General features: G+C 42.2%; 1 protein-coding gene across 1 annotated transcript in view; it reads right to left on the bottom strand.

Annotated features, from left to right (window-relative positions):
• The window catches only part of LOC133746885 (leucine-rich repeat-containing protein 37A-like), a 102,813-nt gene that overhangs the window by 57,421 nt on the left and 22,044 nt on the right, over positions 1 to 23,348 (bottom strand). Inside the window, exons 9-10 of the mRNA XM_062175123.1 lie at positions 2,143 to 2,214; positions 1,541 to 1,615 (exon numbers count right to left, since the gene is read on the bottom strand). Of these exons, the coding sequence (XP_062031107.1) occupies positions 1,541 to 1,615; positions 2,143 to 2,214 (147 nt within the window). The remainder of the gene's footprint in view (positions 1 to 1,540; positions 1,616 to 2,142; positions 2,215 to 23,348) is intronic.

Below are 23,348 nucleotides of genomic sequence, written 5' to 3'. Positions count from 1 at the left end.
GGTGAGAGAACTGATTGACTTTCAAGTATCTATTTTTAAATACTAAAAAAAAAATAGAGATTCCACTATATATCTACTAGCAGAAGAGCTACATTAAAAAAATTTTATTTTTTAACTTATTCGAAAGAACGAGAGAGAGAAGGAGAGAGAGAAAGAGAAAGAGAGAGAGATATTGATTGATTGATTGATTGACCTTCCATCTGCTGGTTCACTTCCCCAAATGCTGATAACAGCCAGGGTTGGGCCAGGACTATGCCAAGGACATAGGTGTCAATGTGTGGGTCTCCTACATGGGTGGCAGAGACCAGAATACTTGAGTTACCATCAGCTACCTCCCAGGGTGCACATTAGCTGGAAGCAGAGTAGCTGGGACTCAAACTGGGCACTCTGATATGGGATGCAGGCATCCCAAGTGGTATCTTTTTATTTATTTATTTATTTGACAGGTAGAGTTAGACAGTGAGAGAGAGAGACAGAGAGAAAGGTCTTCCTTCCATTGGTTCACCCCCCAATTACCCCCGAAAATGGCCGCTACAGCCAGAGCTGTGCCCATCCGAAGCCAGGAGCCAGGTGCTTCCTCCTGGTCTCCCATGTGGGTGCAGGGCCCAAGCACTTGGGCAATCTTCCACTGCCCTCCCAGGCCACAGCAGAGAGCTGGACTAGAAGAGGAGCAACCGGGACTAGAACCTGGTGCCCATATGGGATGCCGGTGCCACAGATGGAGGATTAGCCAAGTGAGCCATGAATGCCAGCCCCCCAAGTGGTATCTTAATGCTGTGCCACAACGTCCAGTTTCTAAATTTTTGTTTAAAAAGTTGAAATCTGAGGACTAGGACAACACATGTTGCAACTGCCACTCTCAAACAGTGTTGGTGAGAGTGCAGACTGCAGCAGCTACTTGGCAAACAGTTTAGCTGTGTGTTAAACAGTTCAATATACACTTAGTACGTAATGAACTGTCCTACCCCTAGATCTTTACACCAAAGAAATGAAGACACATATTCACACACAGACCTGCATGTGAGTGCTGCTAGTGGCTTTATTTATAATTGCAAAAAGTTGGAAAACACAGTTCTATAAGCTGATGAAATGGATAAACAAAATGGTATAACTACACAATTGGAATGTTACTCAGCAATAGGTAGCCACAGCAACATGAATAGTAGTTTAATCTCTAAAGGATTATGCTGAGTAAAAGGAGCCAGACACAGGAGGCTACACTTACTACGTGAATTTGCTTATAAGACACTGTGGAAAGAAAAACTACAAGAATAGAAACAGGATGAGTGGTTTGCAGGGCCTGGGTCTGGGGATAGGAGGAGACAATTGATTGGAAAGGACCATGAGGGACCTTTTGGGGTTGATAGAAATGTTCTACATCAGGAATTTGGTGGTGGTTACATAACCACATGTTTGCCAAAACTCAATAAACTTTACAGTGTGAATTTCAATACATAAAAATTATACCTCCATAAGCCTGACTTAAGAAAACGTGTCTACAGAATTACATGGAAATAAACCTAAGAAAAAGATAACTTACAGTTTTTCCAATTGAAGAGTCATCATGAGGATGTTCTCAACTGTGGTTAGTGGTACTTGTGTTGCTCCCAAGTCTCTGAAGGAGAAAGCCCAAACATTCATGGTGTGGAACTCAATAAAAAAAATCTGTCCTTAAAAAGATTGTTTCAGGAAGATGTGGTTACATCAGTTTTGGCTTCTCTATAAAGAAAGAGAGCTCAAGAGTTTGTCATGGAGACAGATCCAGAAAGCCCTGGTTGAAATGACTTTACTATGTGCATCATCAGATTAATGACCTTGGCATTGAAGAGTAGAACCTACAACTTTTTATGCCATTGTCTTATTTTTCATTTTATACTACATTTACCTCTTTTAATTACTTAATTTGTTATTTAAAAAATTTACATCTATACCTCTTTGCTTGGGATAAATGGTGTTCCTAACATGTATTTGCATGTAACACTGTCTCCCCCTGCCAGCTGTCTTTCCCATTATAAATTCTTTCTCAGTTCTTGCCTCAGTCAATAACTTTTTTCAGTAATCTAATTTAAAATTATGACATTTTAGCCTCAACCTCAAATATTTAATGTTTGATGAAAATAAAAAGACTATTTTAATACTTACAGATATTTTAATGCTGGCAGTTTAAAAAGATATGAGTCTTCAACATTTGTCAGAGGATTACGATTGAGATTTCTGAAAAATGCAATGGAATTAAAGTTATCGGCCTTTTCAACAAGCACAAGACTGTATGAGAAATTATGTTATTTTTTGTGTAGACATTTTAGGCTTAAAATTACTTTCTGTGTACTTATAAATCACCCTTAGAATTCAAAAAGCACTTGTTCTTTGGGAACTACCTATGTCTCTTAGAGGATGAATGGAGAAGAGAAAGAGAAAAGATACAAAAAAAATGCATAATAAACAAAAAATATGCAAAAAACCTTTTTAGGTCAAAAACCTTAGAAGTGGAGCCAGTGTTTTGCCTAGCAATTAACACCCAGATTGGTATACCTACCTCTCAAATCAGATGCCTGGATTTGATTCCCAGTTTCAGCTTCTTCTTCTTCTTCTTCTTCTTTTTTTTTTTTTTGACAGGCAGAGTAAGACAGTGAGAGAGAGAGAATGAGAGAGAGGGAGAGAGAGAGAGAGAGAGGGAGAGGGAGAGGGAGAGGGAGAGGGAGAGAGAGAGAGAGAGAGAAAGATCTTCCTTTTTCCGTTGGTTCACCCCCAAAGTGGCCACTAGGCTGACACTTTGTGGCCGGCGTGCTGCGGTGATCCGAAGCCAGGAGCCAGGTGCTTCCCCCTGGTCTCCCATGTGGGTGCAGGGCCCAAGGACCTGGGCCATCCTCCACTGCCTTCCTGGGCCACAGCAGAGAGCTGGACTGGAAAAGGAGCAACCGGGACAGACTCCGGCGCCCCAACCAGGACTAGAACTCTGGGTGCTGGCGCCGTAGGCAGAGGATTAGCCTAGTGAGCTGCAGCGCCAGCCCCAGTTCCAGCTTCTAATTGCAACTTCCTGCTAATGCAGACCCTGGGAGGCAGTGGTGGTGGCTCAATTGGTTGAGTCTCTGCTGCCTACTTGGAGACCTGGACTTCAGCCTGGGCCTGGCCTAGCCTCGCCCAAGCCATTGCAGGTATTTGGGAAGTGAACTAGTGGATGGGAGCTGTCTGTGTCTTAAAAAAAAAAGACATATAGAAGTGACCACACTGATAGGGAAGCCCTTTTTTTCTTTCTTTCTTTTTTTTTTTTTGTAGGAAACACTAATCCTGTGTTCTCCATAATTCAAGGTGCTTGCCTTTCATCTTTAGAAATTTTAAACAATCCATGACTTAATTCATTGTTAATGGGAAAAGAACCCAGGTCAAAGCCATACTCCTGTCATGTTCTTCCACTGGTGTTCTCATGTCACATCACAGTACATCACATCATATCACATTATCACATCACATCACATCACATCACATCACATCACATCACATCACAGTCTTTGTTACGTTGCTTGTCATCACCCGTTGGCCTATCAGTCTCCTGGCCTGTTAGCTCCTTGAGGGCAGGGATATTGTTATTGTCTTTGTTATGCCTGAGTGTGTCACAGTGCCTGAAATTTACTGCATGGTTAGTAAATATTCGTTGAGTAAAGAAGTCACATTTTGTTTCCATACCAATACAATGAATAAATTCATAATGATGGAAATTTCATTCCTAAACGCTGTAATAGATTTTTAATTTTTTAAAGCAAGCAAACAAAAACAAAAACAGGTTAAAAAAAACTGCCTTTAGTTTAACTCTACTCAAAAACGTACTGTACTGTTACAGACTGTGAAAATAATAATTCTTACAGATGATATTGATTGGGCTGCCAAGCATCTGTGTTCAGCATTTAACACTGAATGTTCCCAATAACCTATGTGATAGATATTGTACCCCAGTAGCCTATTGTGATATGTATTGTGCTGAGTCATAGAGGTTATACAACTTGTTCTAGGTCGCTGAACTTTTAAGAAGCAAAGCTGGCCAACATTATGCTATGTTATATGTGTGTACATATTGTATGTCCACATGGAGAAATTTTATTAAGAGTTTTATTTTAAATGGCTTATAGATAAGATTGTCCATAAATTTCAGCTGCTAAAATCAATCAAAGATACATTTTAATTTGTGTGACCTGAATCTGTGTATCATATGTTTTAAACTTGTTGGTAGAAAGAAACTAAAAACATTTTATATGGTTGTGCTTAAGTTTACTGGTTAAACAAACTACACCATGTTAGATATTTAAGAGGTGTTTTCAAATACATGATTCTTACAATTTATAGAAGGCATTGGACCCTCTGGTAAATGTTTTCTTAAGTTGTTATCTAATGGTTGAAACGGTTTGCTAAGTATTCATGTAATATTGCTTTTGTCAGCAAGCGATCTAGGACTTGCTCCCTCATTTCTCTATTCTAAGCCCAACTTGTTCTTTCATTTCTCTATTCTCTTCAAGTTAGGAAACTAATTCTATTATGAAGGAATCTGTAGGACGCACAATTTAATCTTTAGACCTTATGAAAGAGATGGCTAACATTTTTCTGTAATAGCATAGCCAAAATAAGAACTTAAATAATAGCCGGCGCCGTGGCTCAACAGGCTAATCCTCCGCCTTGCGGCGCCGGCACACCGGGTTCTAGTCCCGGTCGGGGCACCGATCCTGTCCCGGTTGCCCCTCTTCCAGGCCAGCTCTCTGCTGTGGCCAGGGAGTGCAGTGGAGGATGGCCCAAGTGCTTGGGCTCTGCACCCCATGGGAGACCAGGATAAGCACCTGGCTCCTGCCATCGGAACAGCGCGGTGCGCCGGCCGCAGCGCGCTACCGCGGCGGCCATTGGAGGGTGAACCAACGGCAAAAAGGAAGACCTTTCTCTCTGTCTCTCTCTCTCACTGTCCACTCTGCCTGTCAAAAAAAAAAAAAGAACTTAAATAATAATCTCATAGCTAGATTCACTTCGCCATCAGCGAAGTATACAGTAAGTAGAAAAAAACCCCATTTCAGACCAAAGGGAAAGAAAGTTTTAAAGTGAGAATATAATTTTCCTCATGGGCATTGTCTACCTTAGAAAAACTACTACAGAACATGCCTGTGACTATAGACTTGTAGTTCAGGCCACCGAAGATTAGAGATGGGACACGGGCACTCCCTTGACTTCCATCTTCTGGTCTGCTTTAACACAAACCAGGAGGAAAAGAAAGCTAGGCATCAGAAGCAATGGGTGGCAGGCCTATTAATGGCTGATCTGTACAGTGATCTGCCCTCAAGGAGACCCAACAGGCCAGTCCACTGCAGTGGCTTTCAAAGTGGTAAGCCTGGGCTTCAGCAGAAGTCAACTTGTGAAGAGCCCTGGCAGCTCCGCCAAGAGTTGGATCACTGGAAATGGACCTGCCCTGGAGTCGAAGGATGCCCAGGTCAGAGCCACAGATCTTATTGGCTCTAAGCTGAAAAGCCCTTCACTCAGCCCAACTTCCAAAGTGACCACTGCAGCTGAGGGTATGGTCAAGTAGGGTCAGCAACATTGCAGGCAGAACTGTAAATTTCTTGTTAGAGATGCCCCCTGCCTTTACCTGGCCAGCTCTCCTCCCAGCCCAGCTAAGTAATGAAAGTCAACATAGTGCCTTCCCCTAGGAGGTTCACACCTCCCTTAGGATATACCCCATGTGAAGAGATAGGTAGGTCTGGGCCTCTTAACTTACAAGGCCTAAAGCCCAACAGATTATTATCAAGCCCCTTCTATCAAGTTCTATTTGCCTCTAAATCAGAAAACTTAATTGTAGCTTAGATAGCACCTTTCTTAGCTCCTCTAATAATGACTCTGTCCTTTGTTCTAGACCCTGTCTAGTGTACTTGGGCCTCATTCCTTTGTAATCATAACCTCTACTCTACCACCAATGGCTCTACTCCAACCTGTGTGTACTGATGGTCCTCTTCCCCACTTAATGCTGTATAATTGTTCAGACCTGGTAAACACCACTCTTAGGATCATTGGTTACTATCCTCACTCTGTCTTTTATGACCTTGTCTAAATATGATCAGAGTCGGCAAACTTGGAAGGCTTCCATAGCCTTGGCAACTCATGACGACAGCCTAGGGTGGTTACTGGCGCCATAAACTAGAGAGTCAACTTGTTGGGTCAACAACAGGAGCCACTGTGCACTTGCTCCTCATGTGGGATCTCTGTCCTTAATGTGCTGTACATTTTGATTTGATGCTGTAACTAGTACTCAAACAGTATGTTTCACTTTGTGTTTCTATGTGGGTGCAAACTGTTGAAATCTTTATACTAAATTGATCTTCTGTATATAAAGAGAATTGAAAATGAATCTTGATGCAAATGGAAGGGGAGAGGGAGCGGGAGAGGGGAGGGTTGTGGGTGGGAGGGAAGTTATGGGAGGGGGAATCCATTGTAATCCATAAGCTGTACACTGGAAATTTATATTCATTAAATAAAAGTTAAAAAAAGAAATTAAAAAAAAAGAAGCAAAGCTGGAGCTTGAACTCAGTCCTGCCTCCAGACTGTGTCTAATATGTGTGAAGAAAAGGGGTTCCAAATATTTGTTACTTTAATCTGAAGCTTGAGATGACTAAATATAGAAGTACTTTGAAAATTTCATCAACCTTTTCAGGATAGCTCTCATGAAAATTAGTTTCTCTTTTTATTCCTTTTCCCTAATCATATCCCATGATTAAATATTTAGCTCAGAGTCATTGAGACTAGAGATTTAAACCATGTTGTAGGTGACATCAGTGGAAACCTATGTAAACAGTGGAGTGAGAACATTTGAAAATTTATCCCTTCATAAAAGGAACAGCAAAATGGTAAAAGTGGTCAGAATCAAGTTTTTCATAATTCTGGAAATTTAACCAAAGGCTTGCAGCAACCTGTGGGGCATTTATTCAAGAAAATTGGCTGTCTTTCTGTAAGAATAGTGAGATTTGTGTGGGTTTTGTGTATTTAACTTGCCCTAGACAGTTCCTCCCTGGCGAGCTCAGTGGTAGCCTTAAAAATAGCCTTGGCAGCTTATGACAAGAGCCTCGAGGGATTACTGACGTCATAAATAAGAGTGTCAATTGTTAAATCAACAACAGGAGTCACTGTGCACTTACTCCCCATGTAGGATCTCTGTCCTTAATGTGTTGTACTATGTGAATTAATGGTATAACTAGTACTCAAACAGTACTTAATACTTTGTGTTTCTGTGTGGGTGCAAACTTGAAATCTTTACTTAGTATATACTAAGTTGATCTTCTGTATATAAAGATAATTGAAAATGAATCTTGATGAAGAATGGGATGAGAAAGGGAATGGGAGATGGGATGGTTGCAGGTGGGAGGGAGGTTATAGGGGGAAAAATCCGCTATAATCCAGAAGTTGTACATTGGAAATGTATATTTATTAAATAAAAGTTAAAAAAAGAAACATCTGCTTTAGGAATAGACTGATGTCTTAGTAATATTTGGGTTTAGGTTTTTGGATTGTGGATGAATTTTATTTTTAATTTGTTACTTCTCAATTTTTTTAAAATTATGAGATGCATTACTTGCATACTCAAAGTCATATGTAACCACGTGAATGTTGGATAATGTTTCAACTTTGTCTAAGTTATTTTGTCTACATTTGAACCAAATCAGGAATTATAAAGAGAGAAAAGAGAAGTATGTGTAAAATGAGCAAAAAAAAAAAACCCTCTGAACTCTATCCAAAATAAAAAAATTAGCCTGTATGCCCAGTATCAGAGAGAGTGAGGAAGAGAGGGAGAGAGAGAGATGGAAAGAGGGAGAGGGAAAGAGGGAAGGAGGGAGAGAGGGAGAGAGGGAGGGAGGGAGAGAGGGATAGAGGGAGGGAGGGAGGAAGAGGGAGGGAAGGAGAGAGAGAGAGAGAGAAAGAGAGAGAATGAAAATGAATGGGGATGAGCATGCAGAATGAAGCTGAGCTCCTCCAAAGTGCATTCCCAGTGAGTTGTCAGAATCTTCCTGGTGATTCCCTGGAAGACCTGACTTGACTGCTGTGTCTTTAGTGTGTCTGAGGGCTGATTAGTGTTAAAAGCCTCTCTCAGAGGCTGTTTTTGGGAAATAACTACAGGCAAGTGCTTCACCATGGAAGCTGTGTGAGACACTGGATAGCAGTTGGGACCAAAAAATAGTCCAATCACATTAAGTGGGAAGCTAAGGAATAGATGTTCATTAGAACTTTGAAACACTCCAGGATACCCTCAGGACACTGGAGGACAGTGGAATGTATTCCTGTGAACTTGGAAGGCCTTACACATATCTAGGGCTATAAGCATTGCCAGGAAAGACCTAAAGAGGCCCTGATTTCTTTATAACTGGCTGATCCTGAGGTTCTGTGCATGCGGGAAGTGAAAGCTAATACAGCCCTGGACTGCCTGGTTAAGAACAGAAAGGACACAGTACAACGTGTACATGGAGCTCTTTGACAAAAGCTGGGAGATTTGTTGATTCCAGACTTGTAGGGAATTCTCTATTCAGTCCTGACCCCCAGGCTAACCAAGTAGAGACTTCAATGGCCACAAATCACAAGTAATACAAACTTTATAGCATTGGTTCAGAAAAGTGGCTAGATAACTGAGCTGGCGCCGTGGCTCAATAGGCTAAGCCTCCGCTTCACGGCACTGGCACACCAGGATCTAGTCCCGGTCAGGGCACTGGATTCTGTCCCGGTTGCCCCTCTTCCAGGCCAGCTCTCTGCTATGGCCGGGGAGTGCAGTGGAGGATGGCCCAAGTGCTTGGGCCCTGCACCCCATGGGAGACCAGGAGAAGCACCTGGCTCCTGCCTTCGGATCAGCGTGGTGCGCCGGCTGCAGCGGCCATTGGAGGGTGAACCAACGGCAAAGGAAGACCTTTCTCTCTCACTGTCCACTCTGCCTGTCAAAAAAAAAAAGTGGCTAGATAACAACAACTGCTACAATAAGCACTAGTAACACCAAACTGTGGAGACAGGAATCTAGTTTTTGGAATTGCTACATCATTTAAAATGTCCATTTTTTTTTATGAGAGTGAGAAGGAAACAAAATATGGCTCATGCTCAGGAGAAATTCCAGTTTCAGTAAAACACTATCCCTGAGGAAACCCAGACATTGGACTCACTAGACAAAGATTTGATTCAGTTATTTAAAATAAGTTCAGAGGTGGGTGTTGTGGTGCAGTGGGTAAGCTGTCACTTGGGATGTCCACATCCTACCTGGCTTCTGATTTCAGCCTCCTGCTGATTCACGTGCTGGGAGACAGCAGATTCTGCCTCAAGTATGGGAGCCCCTGCCAGCCATGTGGGAGACCCAGATGGTTTTCCAAGCTTTTGGCTTTGGCCTGGCCAAGCTCTGGCTTTTGCAGGCATTTAGGGAATCAACCAGCAAATGGAAGACCTCTCTGTCAGTCCCTACCTTTCAAACAAATGTTAAAATGGAAGTGATGAGTGAGGACACCCTTGTTGAAAAAAATATAAAGGAAACGATTTAGTTTTGTTTAGTAAAGAACTAATGAAAACAATGCCTCATCAAATAGACCATTTAAATATGGAAATTACTTTAAAAAGAGGGACAGCTGATTGGTGCAGCAGTCAAGATGCTGTTTGGGACATCTGCATCCCATAGCAGAGTGCCCGGGTTCAAGTTCTGATTCCACTCACAACTTCAGCTTCCTGCTAATGCAGAGTATTGGAGGAAGCTGGTAATGCCACCCACATAGGAGACTTGGACTGAGTTCCCCATTTCCTGTTTCAGCCTGCCCCAGTCCCACATGATAGAGATACTTGGGAAGTATAACAGTGGGTGGAAGATCACCATCTTTGTATGCTTTTTAAATAAAAAAAAACCACAGAAATTATAAAAAGGAGCCAAATAGAAATTGAGGAGTTGAAAAACATAGTAATTAATATGGAAAATTCACCAGTGAGTGTCAGTGGCAGATCTGACTAAGCAGAAGAAAGAATCAGGAACTTGATAACAAATTGAGATTGTTGAGTTGAAGGAACAAAAAGAAAGAAGAAAGAAGAAAGATGGATGGAATCCTAGAGAGTAGGACACCATCAAGCTTACTAATTTCAGAAGGAGAAAACAGGAGAAAGAATATTTGAAGAAATGGTGGCCTCAGACTTCCTAAACCTAATAAAAAATATGGATCTGTACATGCAAGAAGTTCAAGGAATTCTTCAGTAGGATAAACTGAAAGAGTTCCACATATAGACATATCATAATCAAACTATTAGAAGCCAAACACAGAACATCTTGAAAGCAACAAGAGAAAATAACTTCATATACTAGGAATCGTCAATAAGATTAATAGCTGATGCATCATCAGAAACAATAGAGGCCCCAAGGCAGTGAGATGGCACATTCATTGTGCTGCAAGGAAGAAATGTCAACCAAGGAGTGCATAGTTTTTCCATAATACACATTTCTGTAAACTTTTGAAGACTCATCAGATGCATGGATTTCTAATATGTTTTAATTCCACTTTCTCAAACTTTTTGTCACCCTCATGGGTAACAATAGCAGTATATGGTTGAACTCTGTAATTAATACACAATTATTCTTAGGCGTTTAAAGTTGACCGCAAAGTGATCTCTGTCAAATAGAAGAGTGGGAATAAGAGAGGGAGGAGATGTACAGGTCGGCACATGCTCACTCGGACTTACCTCCAATGGTAGAGCTAGAAATGTGCCAGGGGATTCCAATTCAATCTTCTCAAGGAGGCACATACCAATGCCATCTCACTTGTTAAAGTGATAAGTTTAAGTACATAATTGATCAAAAAGATAGGGTAAGTATCAAAGAGATTTCACAAAAAAAGACCAGTGTCTGCAAATAATGAAGGATAAAATTCAAAGGGAGAGAATGATCCAGCGGGGGAAGCAGGACACACAGCAGGCTCATAGAATAGCAAATGCCCTAAACAACACTCTGCCCTCAGAATCAACCCTTGGGGCATTTGGATCTGGCTAAAAGGCCCATGAGAGTCTCACAGGCATGGAAAGCCAAGACACTGTGGCAAAAACAACCTGAATGAAAGGTCTCGGTGAACAAGATCCCAGCAGAAGGAACGGGCCATCAAAGAAGGAGGCACCTTTCTCTGAAGGGAGGAAGGAACCTCCACTGTGATATGGCCTTGACTAAGTAAGTTGAGAGTTGGTGATCTCAAGAGGCTTCCATAGCCTTGACAGCTCATGGCAAGAGCCTCGGGTGATTACTGACGTCATAAATAAGAGTGTCAGTTGTTAAATCAACAATGGGAATCACTGTGCACATGCTCCCCACGCAGGATGTCTGTCCTTAATGTGTTGTACTATGAGAATTAACAATAAAACTACTAGTCGAACAATATATCTTGTGTGGTTGTGTGGGTGCAGTCTGTTTTGATCTTTGCTTAGTATATACTAAGTTGATCTTCTGTATATAGAGACAATTGAAAATGAAACGTGATGAAGAGTGGGATGGGAGAGGGAGTGGGAGATGGGATGGCTGCGGGTGGGAGGGAGGTTGGGGGGGAAAGCCACAACAATGCAAGAGTTGCACTTGGTAAATTTACATTTATTAAATAAAAAAATAGCAGTATAAAGGTAGGAGGAGAATGGAGCTTTAGAGAAGCAAAGTTTCTGAATACTATAGAAGTTATTTTGATAGTAATCTGAAGAAAAATGTTATAAACTAAGATGTTAATTATAATTTCTAGCACAACCACTAAGGAAGTAACTTGAATATATTGTAGAAAAAAAGGGGATGGCCATTTGGTCTGGTGGTTAAACTACTGGTTGGGATGCCTGCATCCTGTATTAGAGTGTCTGCAAAGGAGTCTCAGCTTTGCTCCTAAGTCTAGGTTCCTGCCAGTGTGGACCTTAGGAGGCAGCAAGTGGTAGTTCAAGTGGTTGGCTTCCAGTTGTCCATGTTGGGTAGACATGGGCTGAGTTGCCAGCTCCTGGCTTTTGCCTTACCCAGGGCTGGGAGCTGTGGCAGCGGCACCCCATATGGGTGCTGGTTTGTGTCCCGGCCATTCCTCTTCCCATCCAGCTCTCTGCTATGGCCTGGGAAAACAAGCCCCTGTACCCATATGGGAAGACCCAGAGGAAGCTTCTGATTCCTGGCTTTGGATGGGTTCAGCTCTGGCTGTTGTGGACATTTGGATAGTGAACCAGTGGGTGGAAGACCTTTCTCTCTGTCTGTCTCTCCCTCTCTCTGTAATGCTCTCTCTCAAATAAATAAATAAAATATTTTTAAAAAGGAATGAATGAATATAAACCATCTAGATGTACCAGACATCTACAAAGCAATTCCCAGCAATGCCAACATAAAAATGCTAAAGATGTATTCTTTTCTAGTGTAAATGGAACACTCTCTAGGAAGATCATATGTTATATCACAAGACCTATCTCAATACATTTAAAAGGACTGAAATCATACAGAGTATGTTTTCAACTAAAGTAGAATGAAATTAGAAATCAAAGCAGAAAAACATCTGGGAAGTTCACATATAAGTGGAAATCAGCACCCATGCATAACCAGTGGTCCAAAGAAGAAATCATAAAGGAAACCAGAAACTATTTTGGTAGGAATGAAAGTGAACACAGATCTCAATACTTACATGATGCAGCTGGAGCAGTGCTCAGAGGGAAGTTTATATATGTAAATTCAAATGTTTATGTCTCATGTCTGTACCCAAACTTCCTCCCAAATAAACAAGCAAAGCAAAAATGAATGAAATAAAGTTCAGAGCAGAAATATAGAAAAACAGTAGAGAAAAGTCAATATAATAAAAATTGGTTCATTGAAAAGATCAACACACTTAAGTTAGACTGACCAATAAAATTATTAAAATCAGGAATGAACGGGGACATTCCTATTGACATTATAAACATCAAAAAGATAAAAAGGAAAACTGAGGACTATATGCCAGTGAATTAGGAAACATGGATGGAACGGACACATTGTTAGATGGATACAAACTGCTGAACCTGACTTCAAATTAACAAATCTGGATAGACCTATATCAGGTGAAGAGACTGAGGGGGCAGATGTGGTGTGGTAGGTTAGGCTGCCACTAAGAATGCCCACACCCCATACTGGATTGGCTGGGATCAAGCCCTGCGTCCACTTCTGATACAACTTCTCGCTAATGTGCTCCCTGGGAGGCAGCAGATGAGGGTTCAGATTCTTGGCTGCCCATGTGGAAGACCCAGATGGAGTTCCTGGCTCTTGGCTTCAGTCTGGCCCAGCCTCAGGTGTGTGGTGAGTAAACTAGCAAATAGAAGATATTCACTCATTCATTCATTCTGATTCTTTCTGCCTTTCAAATAATAGATAAGCTTTCTTTTAAAGAAAAGAGATTGAGTCAGTAATTAGAACTTCCACAAAGAAAAGCTCAAGGACACATGACTTCATTGCAAATCTGAAATTTAAATAATTAACATCAATAATTCATTAAGTCTTCTAAAATATAGGGCAGAACATTTCTTAGCATTGTATGAGGTTGGTTTTATGTTGATACCAAAGTCAGACAAAATTATCACAAGAAAAATTATAAACTGGTAACTAATGATACAGATTCAAAAATGCTCAGCAAATACTAGCGAGTATAATCCAACAGTATAATAAAAGGACTCCATATCTTTTTTTTTTTGGACAGGCAGAGTGGACAGTGAGAGAGAAAGAGAGAAAGGTCTTCCTTTTGCCGTTGGTTCACCCTCCAATGGCCTCCGCGGCCAGCGTGCTGCGGCCAGCGCATCACGCTGATCTGAAGCCAGGAGCCAGGTGCTTCTCCTGGTCTCCCATGTGGGTGCAGGGCCCAAGGACTTGGGCCATCCTCCACTGCACTCCCAGGCCACAGCAGAGAGCTGGCCTGGAAGAGGGGCAACTGGGACAGAATCCGGTGCCCCAACTGGGACTATAACCCGGGGTGCCGGTGCCGCAGGTGGAGGATTAGCCTATTGAGCCATGGTGCTGGCCCAGGACTCCATATCTTAACCAACTGGAATTTATCCCAGGGATGCAAAGTTGATTAAACATATCAAAATAAATCACTGTAATATGCTGTATTAATAGAATGAAAGAAAAGATATGTGATCATCTCAATACATACAGTTTTAAAAGTATTTAAAAGATAGAATAACCTTTCAGCATAAAAACATGGAACTTGGGTAGAAGGCAACTCAATAACCTAATAGAGGACAACAGTGAAGATCCCCTGGCTAACTTCATCCTGAATTATGATGGACTGAAAGCTTTAATCCTAAGATCAAGAACAAAGCAAGGGTGCTTTCTCTTACCATTCCTATTCCATGTTGTTCTGAAGGTTCTAGCTAGGGAAATTAGGTGAGAAAAACATCTATTCTGAATGAAAGAGAGAAAACATTCTCTTTTTGGAGATGAGATGATTATCTTACCTGTAGAAAATGATAAAGAATTTATGCACAAAAAAATCTACTAGAGATAAAAAGTTCAATAGTTTGTGGGACACAGATCAATCTGCAAAAATTTGCTGTATTTTCACGTGCCAGGGGATTCCAATACAATCCCATCAAGGTGGCATGTACCAATGCCATCTCACTAGTCCAAGTGATCAATTTCAGTTCACAATTGATCACACTGATAGGTCTAAGAGTCAAAGGGATCACACAAACAAGACTAGTGTCTGCTAATACTAACTGATAGAATCAAAAAGGGGAAAAACGATCCAACATGGAAAGTGGGATACACAGCAGACTCAGAATGACAGATGTCCTAAATAGCACTCTGGCCTCAGAATCAGCCCTTAAGGCATTCGGATCTGGCTGAAGAGCCCATGAGAGTATTTTAGGCATGGAAAGCCAAGACACTCTGGAAAAAAAAAAACAAACACCAAGACCTAAATGAAAGATCTCTGCGAGTGAAATCCCAGTGGAAAGAATGGGGCCATCAAAGAAGGAGGTACCTTTCTCTGAACGGAGGAGAGAACTTCCACTTTGACTATGACCCTGTCAGAATAAGATCAAAGTCGGCGAACCCTAAAGGCTTCCACAGCCTTGGCAACTCATGACTAGAGCCTAGGGAGATTACTGACACCATAAACAAGAGTGTCAAATTGTTAAATCAACAACAGGAGTCACTGTGTACTTATGTCTCATGTGGGATCTGTCCTTAATGTGTTGTCCAATGTGAAGTAATGCTATAACTAGTACTAAAACAGTACTTTTACACTTTGTGTTTCTGTGTGGGTGCAAACTGATGAATTCTTTACTTAGTATATACTGAATCAATCTTCTGTATTTAAAGATAATTGAAAATGAAAAAAAACCCTTGGTGTTAAATTGGAAATTGCATAGATAATTAATCAATTTTTTAAAAATATCATGTAGGATCTCTGTCCTTAATGTGCTGTACATTGTTATTTAATGCCATAACTAGTACTCCAACAGTATTTTTCACTTTGTGTTGCTATGTGGGTTCAAACTGTTGAAATCTTTATATATACTAAACTGATTTTCTGTATATATAGAGAATCGAAAATGAATCTTGATGCAAATGGAAGGGGAGAGGGAGCGGGAGAGGGGAGGGTTGCGGGTGGGAGGGAAGTTATGGGGGGGAAGCCATTGTAATCCATAAGCTGTACTTTGGAAATTTATATTCATTAAATAAAAGTTAAAAAAAAGAAAACAAAGGAAAAATAAAAAAATTGCTGTATTTTCAGACTAGCAATTAATAATTAATAAGATGACAATCTCATAAACAATCACATCCAAAGAAAAATACTTAGGAATACATCTAATCAGAATGAAAAGACCTGTAATCTGAATCTACAACATATTTTTGAGTAATTTTAAAGATCTAAGAAAATGGAAAGACATTCTGTGTTTATGAATCAGAAAGCATAGTGAAGATGTGACTGTTCTCCAAATTTATCCATGATTTTAGCACAATTCCTAGCAAAATCCAAGCTGGCTTCTTGCCAGAAATTGGCATAAGGTCATATGACAATGCAAGGGATGCAGAATAGCTAAAACAATACTTAAAAAAGGAAAAAATCGGGAGGACTCAAACTTGCCAATTTCAAAACCCAGAGGCAGACATTTGGCCTGACAGTTAAGATACTGGTTAAAATGTCTGCATCCCATGTCCAAGTACCTAGATTTGATGTCTGGCTTCAGCTCCTGAGTTCTACTTCCTGGTAATTCAGACACTGGGAGGCAGCAGTGATAGCTCAAGTAATTGGTTCCTGACACCCATGTGGGAGGCCTGGATTGAACTTCCTGCTCTACTTTCAGTCTGGAGTAGGCCCAGCTATTGCAAGCAAAAACTCCACAACAAAACCCAGTTCAAACCTATGGTAATCTCTGTATGGTACTGGAGTAATGAGTGACAATCATTGGAATCAATTTGACACCCCCAAAATAAACCCTCACATTTATAGTTAATGTGTTTTTGACAAGGAGGTGAAAAACAACCCAATGTGAAAAAAATGGACTTTTCAAATGGTGCTGGGACAATTGGATATTCACATGCAAAATATTGAAGTTGGGCCCCTAGACTTCACAACATATGTAAATGCATATGTTAATATGCATATATAAAATACCATAAATACTATAAAACTCTTGGAAGAAAACAAACATAGGAAGAAATACTCAGGGTCTGGTATTGGGCAATAGTTTCCTAGATATGACACTAATAGTCTAAACAACCAAAATATAATTAAATTGAAAAATAGACTATATGTTTTCAAAATTAAAAACTTTGGTGCATCCAAGGACACTATCAAGAAGGTGGGACAGGTGTGTGGCATAGCAGTTGAGTTGCTACTTGGAAAGTCTGAATCTTAGATCAGAGTACCTGATTTGATTCCTGGCTACTCTGCTTCCAATCTAGCTTCCTGCTAGTGTGTACTCTGGGAGGCAGCCGGTGATGGCTTAGGTATCTGGGTCCTTGCAAGTCTTATGGGAGTCTCAGTTGAGTTCTGGGCCCCTGGGTTAGGCCTGAATCACCTTGGTTATTGCAAGACTTTGGGGATTGAACCAGCAAATGGAAGAAGTTTCTCTGTCTTCTGTCTCTGTCTCCCTTTCAAATAACATAAGTAAATAATGTTTTAACAAAGCTAAAGGACAACTCATAGTATGGGAGAAAATATTTGCAAGTCTTGTATCTGATAAAAGTCTAGTTCCTAGAATGTCCAGAATATATAAAGAACTCTTCTAATTCAAGGAGAAGGGAAATTAATTTTAAAATGCAAAAGGATTTGAATAAACATTTACTAAATAAAGCTATATAAATGGCCAACAGTCATAAAATGATGCACAACATCTGAAGTCATTAGGGAAAAGTGAATGAAAACCACAATTAGATGCTATTTTAGCCACTTACTAGGATGGTCATAATAAAATAAGACATACACTGACAGTTGTTGACATAGATAGATAGAATGGGAACTCTCATACATGGCAAGTGGGAAGGTAAAATGCTGTAACCAATGTGGAAAAGAGATTGGTGGTTCCTCAAGTGTGTTAAACATGTATTAACATAAGACCCAGCAGTATCATTCCTACTTATATGTTCAAGAATTAAAAACAAACATGGTTGCATAAGAACTTGTTCCTGAATATTCACAGTAGCATTATTATTATTTTTTTTGACAGGCAGAGTGGATAGTGAGAGAGACAGACAGAGAGAAAGGTCTTCCTTTGCCGTTGGTTCACCCTCCAATGGCCGCTGTGGCCGGTGCATCGCGCTGATCAGAAGCCAGGAGCCAGGTGCTTATCCTGGTCTCCCATGCTGGTGCAGGGCCCAAGAACTTGGGCCATCCTCCACTGCCTTTCCGGGCCATAGCAGAGAGCTGGCCTGGAAGAGGGGCAACTGGGATAGAATCTGGCACCCCAACCAGAACTAGAACCCGGTGTGCCAGCGCCGCAAGGCGGAGGATTAGCCTGTTAAGCCATGGCGCTGGCCAACAGTAGCATTATTCTTAGTAGCCCCACAGTGATTTCCAGGCGGCTCTTAAAGGATGAGTATGTGAATTGGTATTGTGGTCTGTCTACACCATGGAGCCTTATCAGCATTAGGAAGGAATTAAAGCACTGGTAACTGTTACAACATAGGTGAACCTTGAAACCAGCAGGCTATGTGCAAGAAGTCAGATGCAAAAGGCCGCAATACTGTATGATGCATTTGTATAAAATGTTCAGAATAGGCAAATCCATAGGGACAGGAAGTAAATTAATGGTTTCCTAGGCCAGGAATGGGGAAGAAAACTGGGGAGCGATTTCTAACTGGCACAGTGTTTCTTTCTGGGGTGATAAAAATGTTCTGAAATTGTTAGGTAGGAAGCTAGAAATTAGCCTGTGTGTGTGTGTGTGTGTGTGTGTGTGAGAGAGAGAGAGAGAGAGAGAGAGAGAGAGAGAGAGAGAGAGAAGGATCTGAGGAAGCCGGCATCTGCAGGAACCCAGCATTCTCACTTCAAAGTTCTGCCCAGACCCTGATGACCTTCCAGGTGGTCCCAGCCCTTCCCCCATGGGAAAGCTCTCTCCTCAGCACCAAATGGGTTACCTGGCCTGATAAACATCCTTCTGCCAGGGTAGGCACCCTAGGGGCAAGCCCCTCTGTCCAGCAAACCTGGGGAGGCATTTCCTGATTAACATTTAATAAACCATTTGTCCTAGGGGAGGAGGGGAAGGAAAAACCTGGGCCTCTTTTTCCTTATAAGCCCCAGTCTAGACAAAGACTGCACGCTCAGCTCTCTGCTCTCCACTGAGCTGCCCGCCTGGCCTGCCAGGTGTATTCTCTCCAAACACGTCACCTTGCTTTCCCCCAGTCCGAGTGACTGGGCACACTCTCTCTGTCCCTTCCATTCTGACAGATGCCCTGTCCCCAGTGAAACCTTGCTACTTTGCTCTCTGTCTCATGCCTGAATTCTTTCTTGCATGAAGACAAGAACCCCACATGACTTCTCTCTGGTGACAGAATCAGATAATGGAGATTATTGTAGAGCCTTGTGAATGGCTATACTAGACGCCACTAGATTGTATGCATTTCATGATAAGTGGATTATATTTCAGTTTTGAAACAGAACCATATTGTAATATATAAAGCACAGGCGCCAGAAAACCAGACATGCTGCTATCTGGGAAAAGAATGAAACATCTGATTCTTCTGTGGTCAAGTTCAGGGTCAGTGGTGAGTTCAAGAGCCATGCATTGTCTTGCCAGTGATCTCCCCCATTCAACTGCATTCCCCCAGATATTTTTAGTATTATGAACTTGTTCAAGTCGTAAAATTATTTAATATTCAGTAAGGATGCTAGATCAAAAATGTATCACGTGATTGGTGAAGCAAGGTTTCTCAGACTGGACTTTGACTATCTTCTGTTTTGTTCTTTGTTCTGTGAGATCACGACGGGGCCTTGTGCAAGAAGGACCCTTGGCCTCTGCATCTCCCCTTGGTACCCTTTCCCCAAGCTGTGAAGAATGATGGTAGAGCATTAAGCAGCACAGACAATTTGGCCACGTTTGTTGTTCTCCACTGCTTCACTCTTCCTTAAGAGCACCCCTGGCCTTGTACCAAATGGCTCAGCCTTTCCTTTTAATGAGGCAGCCCTTCTGCAGTTGACGTAGGGGCCTTGCATTTGTCTCCAGTGAAGTCACACTACAAGGCCACTCTCTACTCTCCCACCACTTCCTCCCATTGCAGAGCATTCATTTCTTCATTAGGGTTGTGCATGGGCAGTGGAGAGACTGAGCAGGAACTGTCCCAACAGCTCTAGGTGGACTCTACAGACGCTCTTTACCGTGAACCATTATGTATTGAGGTTCACGTGGATTCCACACTGGAGGTCACTTCCATTTCTGGCCCAGTTCCCTCACTTTATACATAAATATATAAATATATATATAAAAGAAATATTTGTTCTAAATGATCTTGTAAAATTTACCTTATTAGAGGAGAAAACAGATATTTTTGCTTTAGCTTTTCAATGTAGAACAATGGGACGGAGTAAACTGGCTCACAAATTAAGTAGAACATCTCTTTACTGCCAATTTCTCCTCTAAACTCGTTTACACAGACCCAGCAGATGGGCTACATTTCTTTTGTATTAACTGAGGAAACAGAAGAACTTCTGACCTGGATATGCTGAAATCCTCACAGCTCTAACTGAAGAATGTACAGATGGGGCCGTGAAAACACAGTCTCTATGCTAGAATCCCAAGGCAAGCAGGGAATCCTCGCTTCTCAGAGAAAGGAGGCAGAGGAATAAGCAGAGTGGCCTTGTCCTTGGTCCAGGGTGTCTGTCGTGCCTGAGGACATAGACTCCTTTTCCTTTACCCCATGAGCTGTGAAGCTTCTCAGTAGAAGACCTCTGACTCCATCACATAAACCTTTCTCAGGAGCAAAGTCTGAGGAGTCTGAAATTGCTTGAATTTTAATCAAAGTTCTGAGAATAGAAGTCTTGAAGAAGACTCTGTGTGAGGAACAGGGGAAGAGGCAAGGGCCCTGCAATGAAGCAGCAAGTGGCAGAGGTCACTTTCTAGTGAAGTGACTGGGTAAGGAAATCTCTGAGTCTTTCTTTGTGGCATTTACCTCACCAGGTGATGTAAGGGTTAAGTCCAAGAGGGAGGACTGGAGACCTGGGGAAGCTGAGAGGTAGCATGGCCTGGAGCTCTGAAAATGTGGAATTCCAGAGGGAGATGGAACTCTCTGCTCTGAGGGCTCTGTTCATTGCAGAAGTCAACTTCAAGATACAATGCACAGGGCTGGCACTGTGGCATAGTGGGTAAAGCCACCACCTGCAGTGCCAGCATCTCACATGGGCGCTGGTTCAAGTCCTGGCTGCTCTACTTCCGATCCAGCTCTCTACTATGTCCTGGGAAAGCAGTAGAAGATGGCCCAAGTCCTTGGGCCCCTGCACCTGTGTGAGAGACCTGGAAGTATCTCCTGGCTCCTGGCTTCGGATCATCACAGCTCCTGCTGCTGCGGCCAATTGGGGAGTCAACCATTGGATGGAATAGCTCTCTCTCTCTCTCTCTCTCTCTCTCTGCCTGTCCTTCTCTCTGTGTGTGACTCTGACTTTCAAATAAATAAATAATCCTTTAAAAAAAAGATACAATGCACAAAAAGGCCAAGTTGCCCTCCTTCAGCTCTTGTTCACCAGGGAACAAAGAGCTGCACAGAAAATTTCTCACAAAGCTCCTAAGTAGTTGTGTCACTTATTAACAGCGTGAACTAAGTAACCAAGTTACTCAGTTTAACCTCCCTCACCCACACAATAGGGGTCGTCATTTCTAAATGGCAAGAGTTGTTGGGAAGATGGAAGCAACATGTGTAATCATGTACCATTTGCCAAGCACTGTTGTGTGTTCTTCATGTTATCTCACTTGTGTAAGTACTTAGTATAGTGCCTAAAACGTACTAACCTAATAAAAGGAGGAATTAAAGATGTGTATGGTGGAGCTGGTGCTGTGGCGTAGTGAGTAAAGCCACTGCTTGCAGTGCCGGTATCCCATAAGGGATGTCGGTTTGAGTCCCTGTTCCTCCACTTCCGATTCAGCTCTCTGCTATGGCCTGGAAAATCAGTGGAGGATGGCTCAAGTCCTTGGGCCCCTGCACCCGTGTGGGAGACCTGGAATAAGCTTTTGGCTCCTGGCTTTGGATCAGCTAGCTCAGCTCCAGTCATTGTGGCCATTTGGGGAGTAAACCAGTGGATGGAAGACCCCCCCCCATCACCTCTCTGTAACATTTTCCTTCCATCCCTCCTTCCTTCCAAGATTTATTTATTTGAAAGTCAGAGTTACACAGAGAGAGGAGAGGTAGAGGGAGGGGGGTGCAGGGGCCCAAGGACTTGGGCCATCTTCTACGGCTTTCCCAGGCCATAGCAGAGAGCTGGATGGGAAGAGGAGCAGCCAGGTCTCAAACTGGTGCTCATATGGGATGCTGGTGCTTCAGGCCAGGGCATTAACCTGCTGTGCCACAGCACCAGCCCCATCTCTGGCTTTCAAATAAATGAATAAATCTTAAAGGAAAAAAAAGAAAAAAAACTAAAGCCAATGAAGAGAATACTTTAAGAAAAGCGTATGGAGCAGAGGAAGAATTACCTTAAGAGAAAAGAAGATCTCTTGCTACACAGATGAGAATATGGTGCAGATGAAAAGACTATGAGAAGAAAAGTGTAATAGTTGCAGGAAGTGACAATGTGAAAACTTGTGAACCCTTACAAAACACCCCAAAGGGCAGACCTGTTCTCTTCATCTGTAAGGTTTATGCCTCTCTCTGAGTTTGGGGAGATGCTGTTTGGATTCCAGGACACACCACAGAGGGATGACCGTGCCAGCAGTGTGCAAATGCAGGTGCATCCACAGCTTGCCTGAAGGAAGCGATGCCCACGGCTGACCTTCAGTGTACGACCACACCCAGCTCACCTACAGTGTCAACAGTGAGGCGAATACCTGAGGAGGGAGAAAGCCTGGACTCTCCTCCTAGTCACCCACAGTGCTTGTGAGTAACAGATGAGTGAGCATGTGGATGTGCTCTGTCTGGATAAGGCTGCAGCTCTCTACACCCTAGAGTCTTTCCATTACTAAACTATGAAACTTGTATTGTGAGAACCAATGAAGTGCCTAAAACAATTTTTTTTTGACAGGCAGAGTTAGACAGTGAGAGAGAGAGAGAGAGAAAGAGAGAGAGAGAGAAAGGTCTTCCTTTGCCGTTGGTTCATCCCCCAAATGGCTGCTATGGCTGGCACGCTGCAGCCGGCGCCCTGCACTGTTCTGATGCCAGGAACCAGATGCTTTCTCCTGGTATCCTATTTGGGTGCAGGGCCCAAGGACCTGGGCCATCCTCCACTGCCTACCCGGGCCACAGCAGAGAGCTGGACTGGAAGAGGAGCAACCGGGACAGAATTCGGCACCCCGACTGGGACTAGAACCTGGGGTGCCAGCGCCACAGGCAGAGCACTAGCCAAGTGAGCCAGCGCTGGCCTAAAAGAATTTTTAAAAAGAAGCCATTGGGTTAAGACTTAATTTACATGAATGAAGCAGAAGAAATAAAATATGCTTAATGTTTAAATTATCAATTACTGCTGATTTTCCATAATATATTTCATTTCTGATTTCAGCTGAAAGATTTGATGAGTATTACTATTCAAAGTGTTATGTCACTGGTAAGCTCTTGGCATGTCTTTGAGGCAGATTTCATATTCACAATAGACTGATCCTACCATACTGCTGTTGTTACACAGAGGCTTCATTCAGAAGAATATTTACTGGGCTGCATGTAGTACGTGCAAAGTAAGGGTGAATGCAGATTTTGCTGAGCCTGAGCCTTACCTAATTTG

The sequence above is a fragment of the Lepus europaeus genome, chromosome 18, assembly GCF_033115175.1.
Source record: "Lepus europaeus isolate LE1 chromosome 18, mLepTim1.pri, whole genome shotgun sequence".
In the NCBI taxonomy this organism is placed as follows: domain Eukaryota; kingdom Metazoa; phylum Chordata; class Mammalia; order Lagomorpha; family Leporidae; genus Lepus; species Lepus europaeus.
Note: the sequence above shows the minus strand (reverse complement) of the source record. Positions and strands in the feature narration are given on the sequence as shown.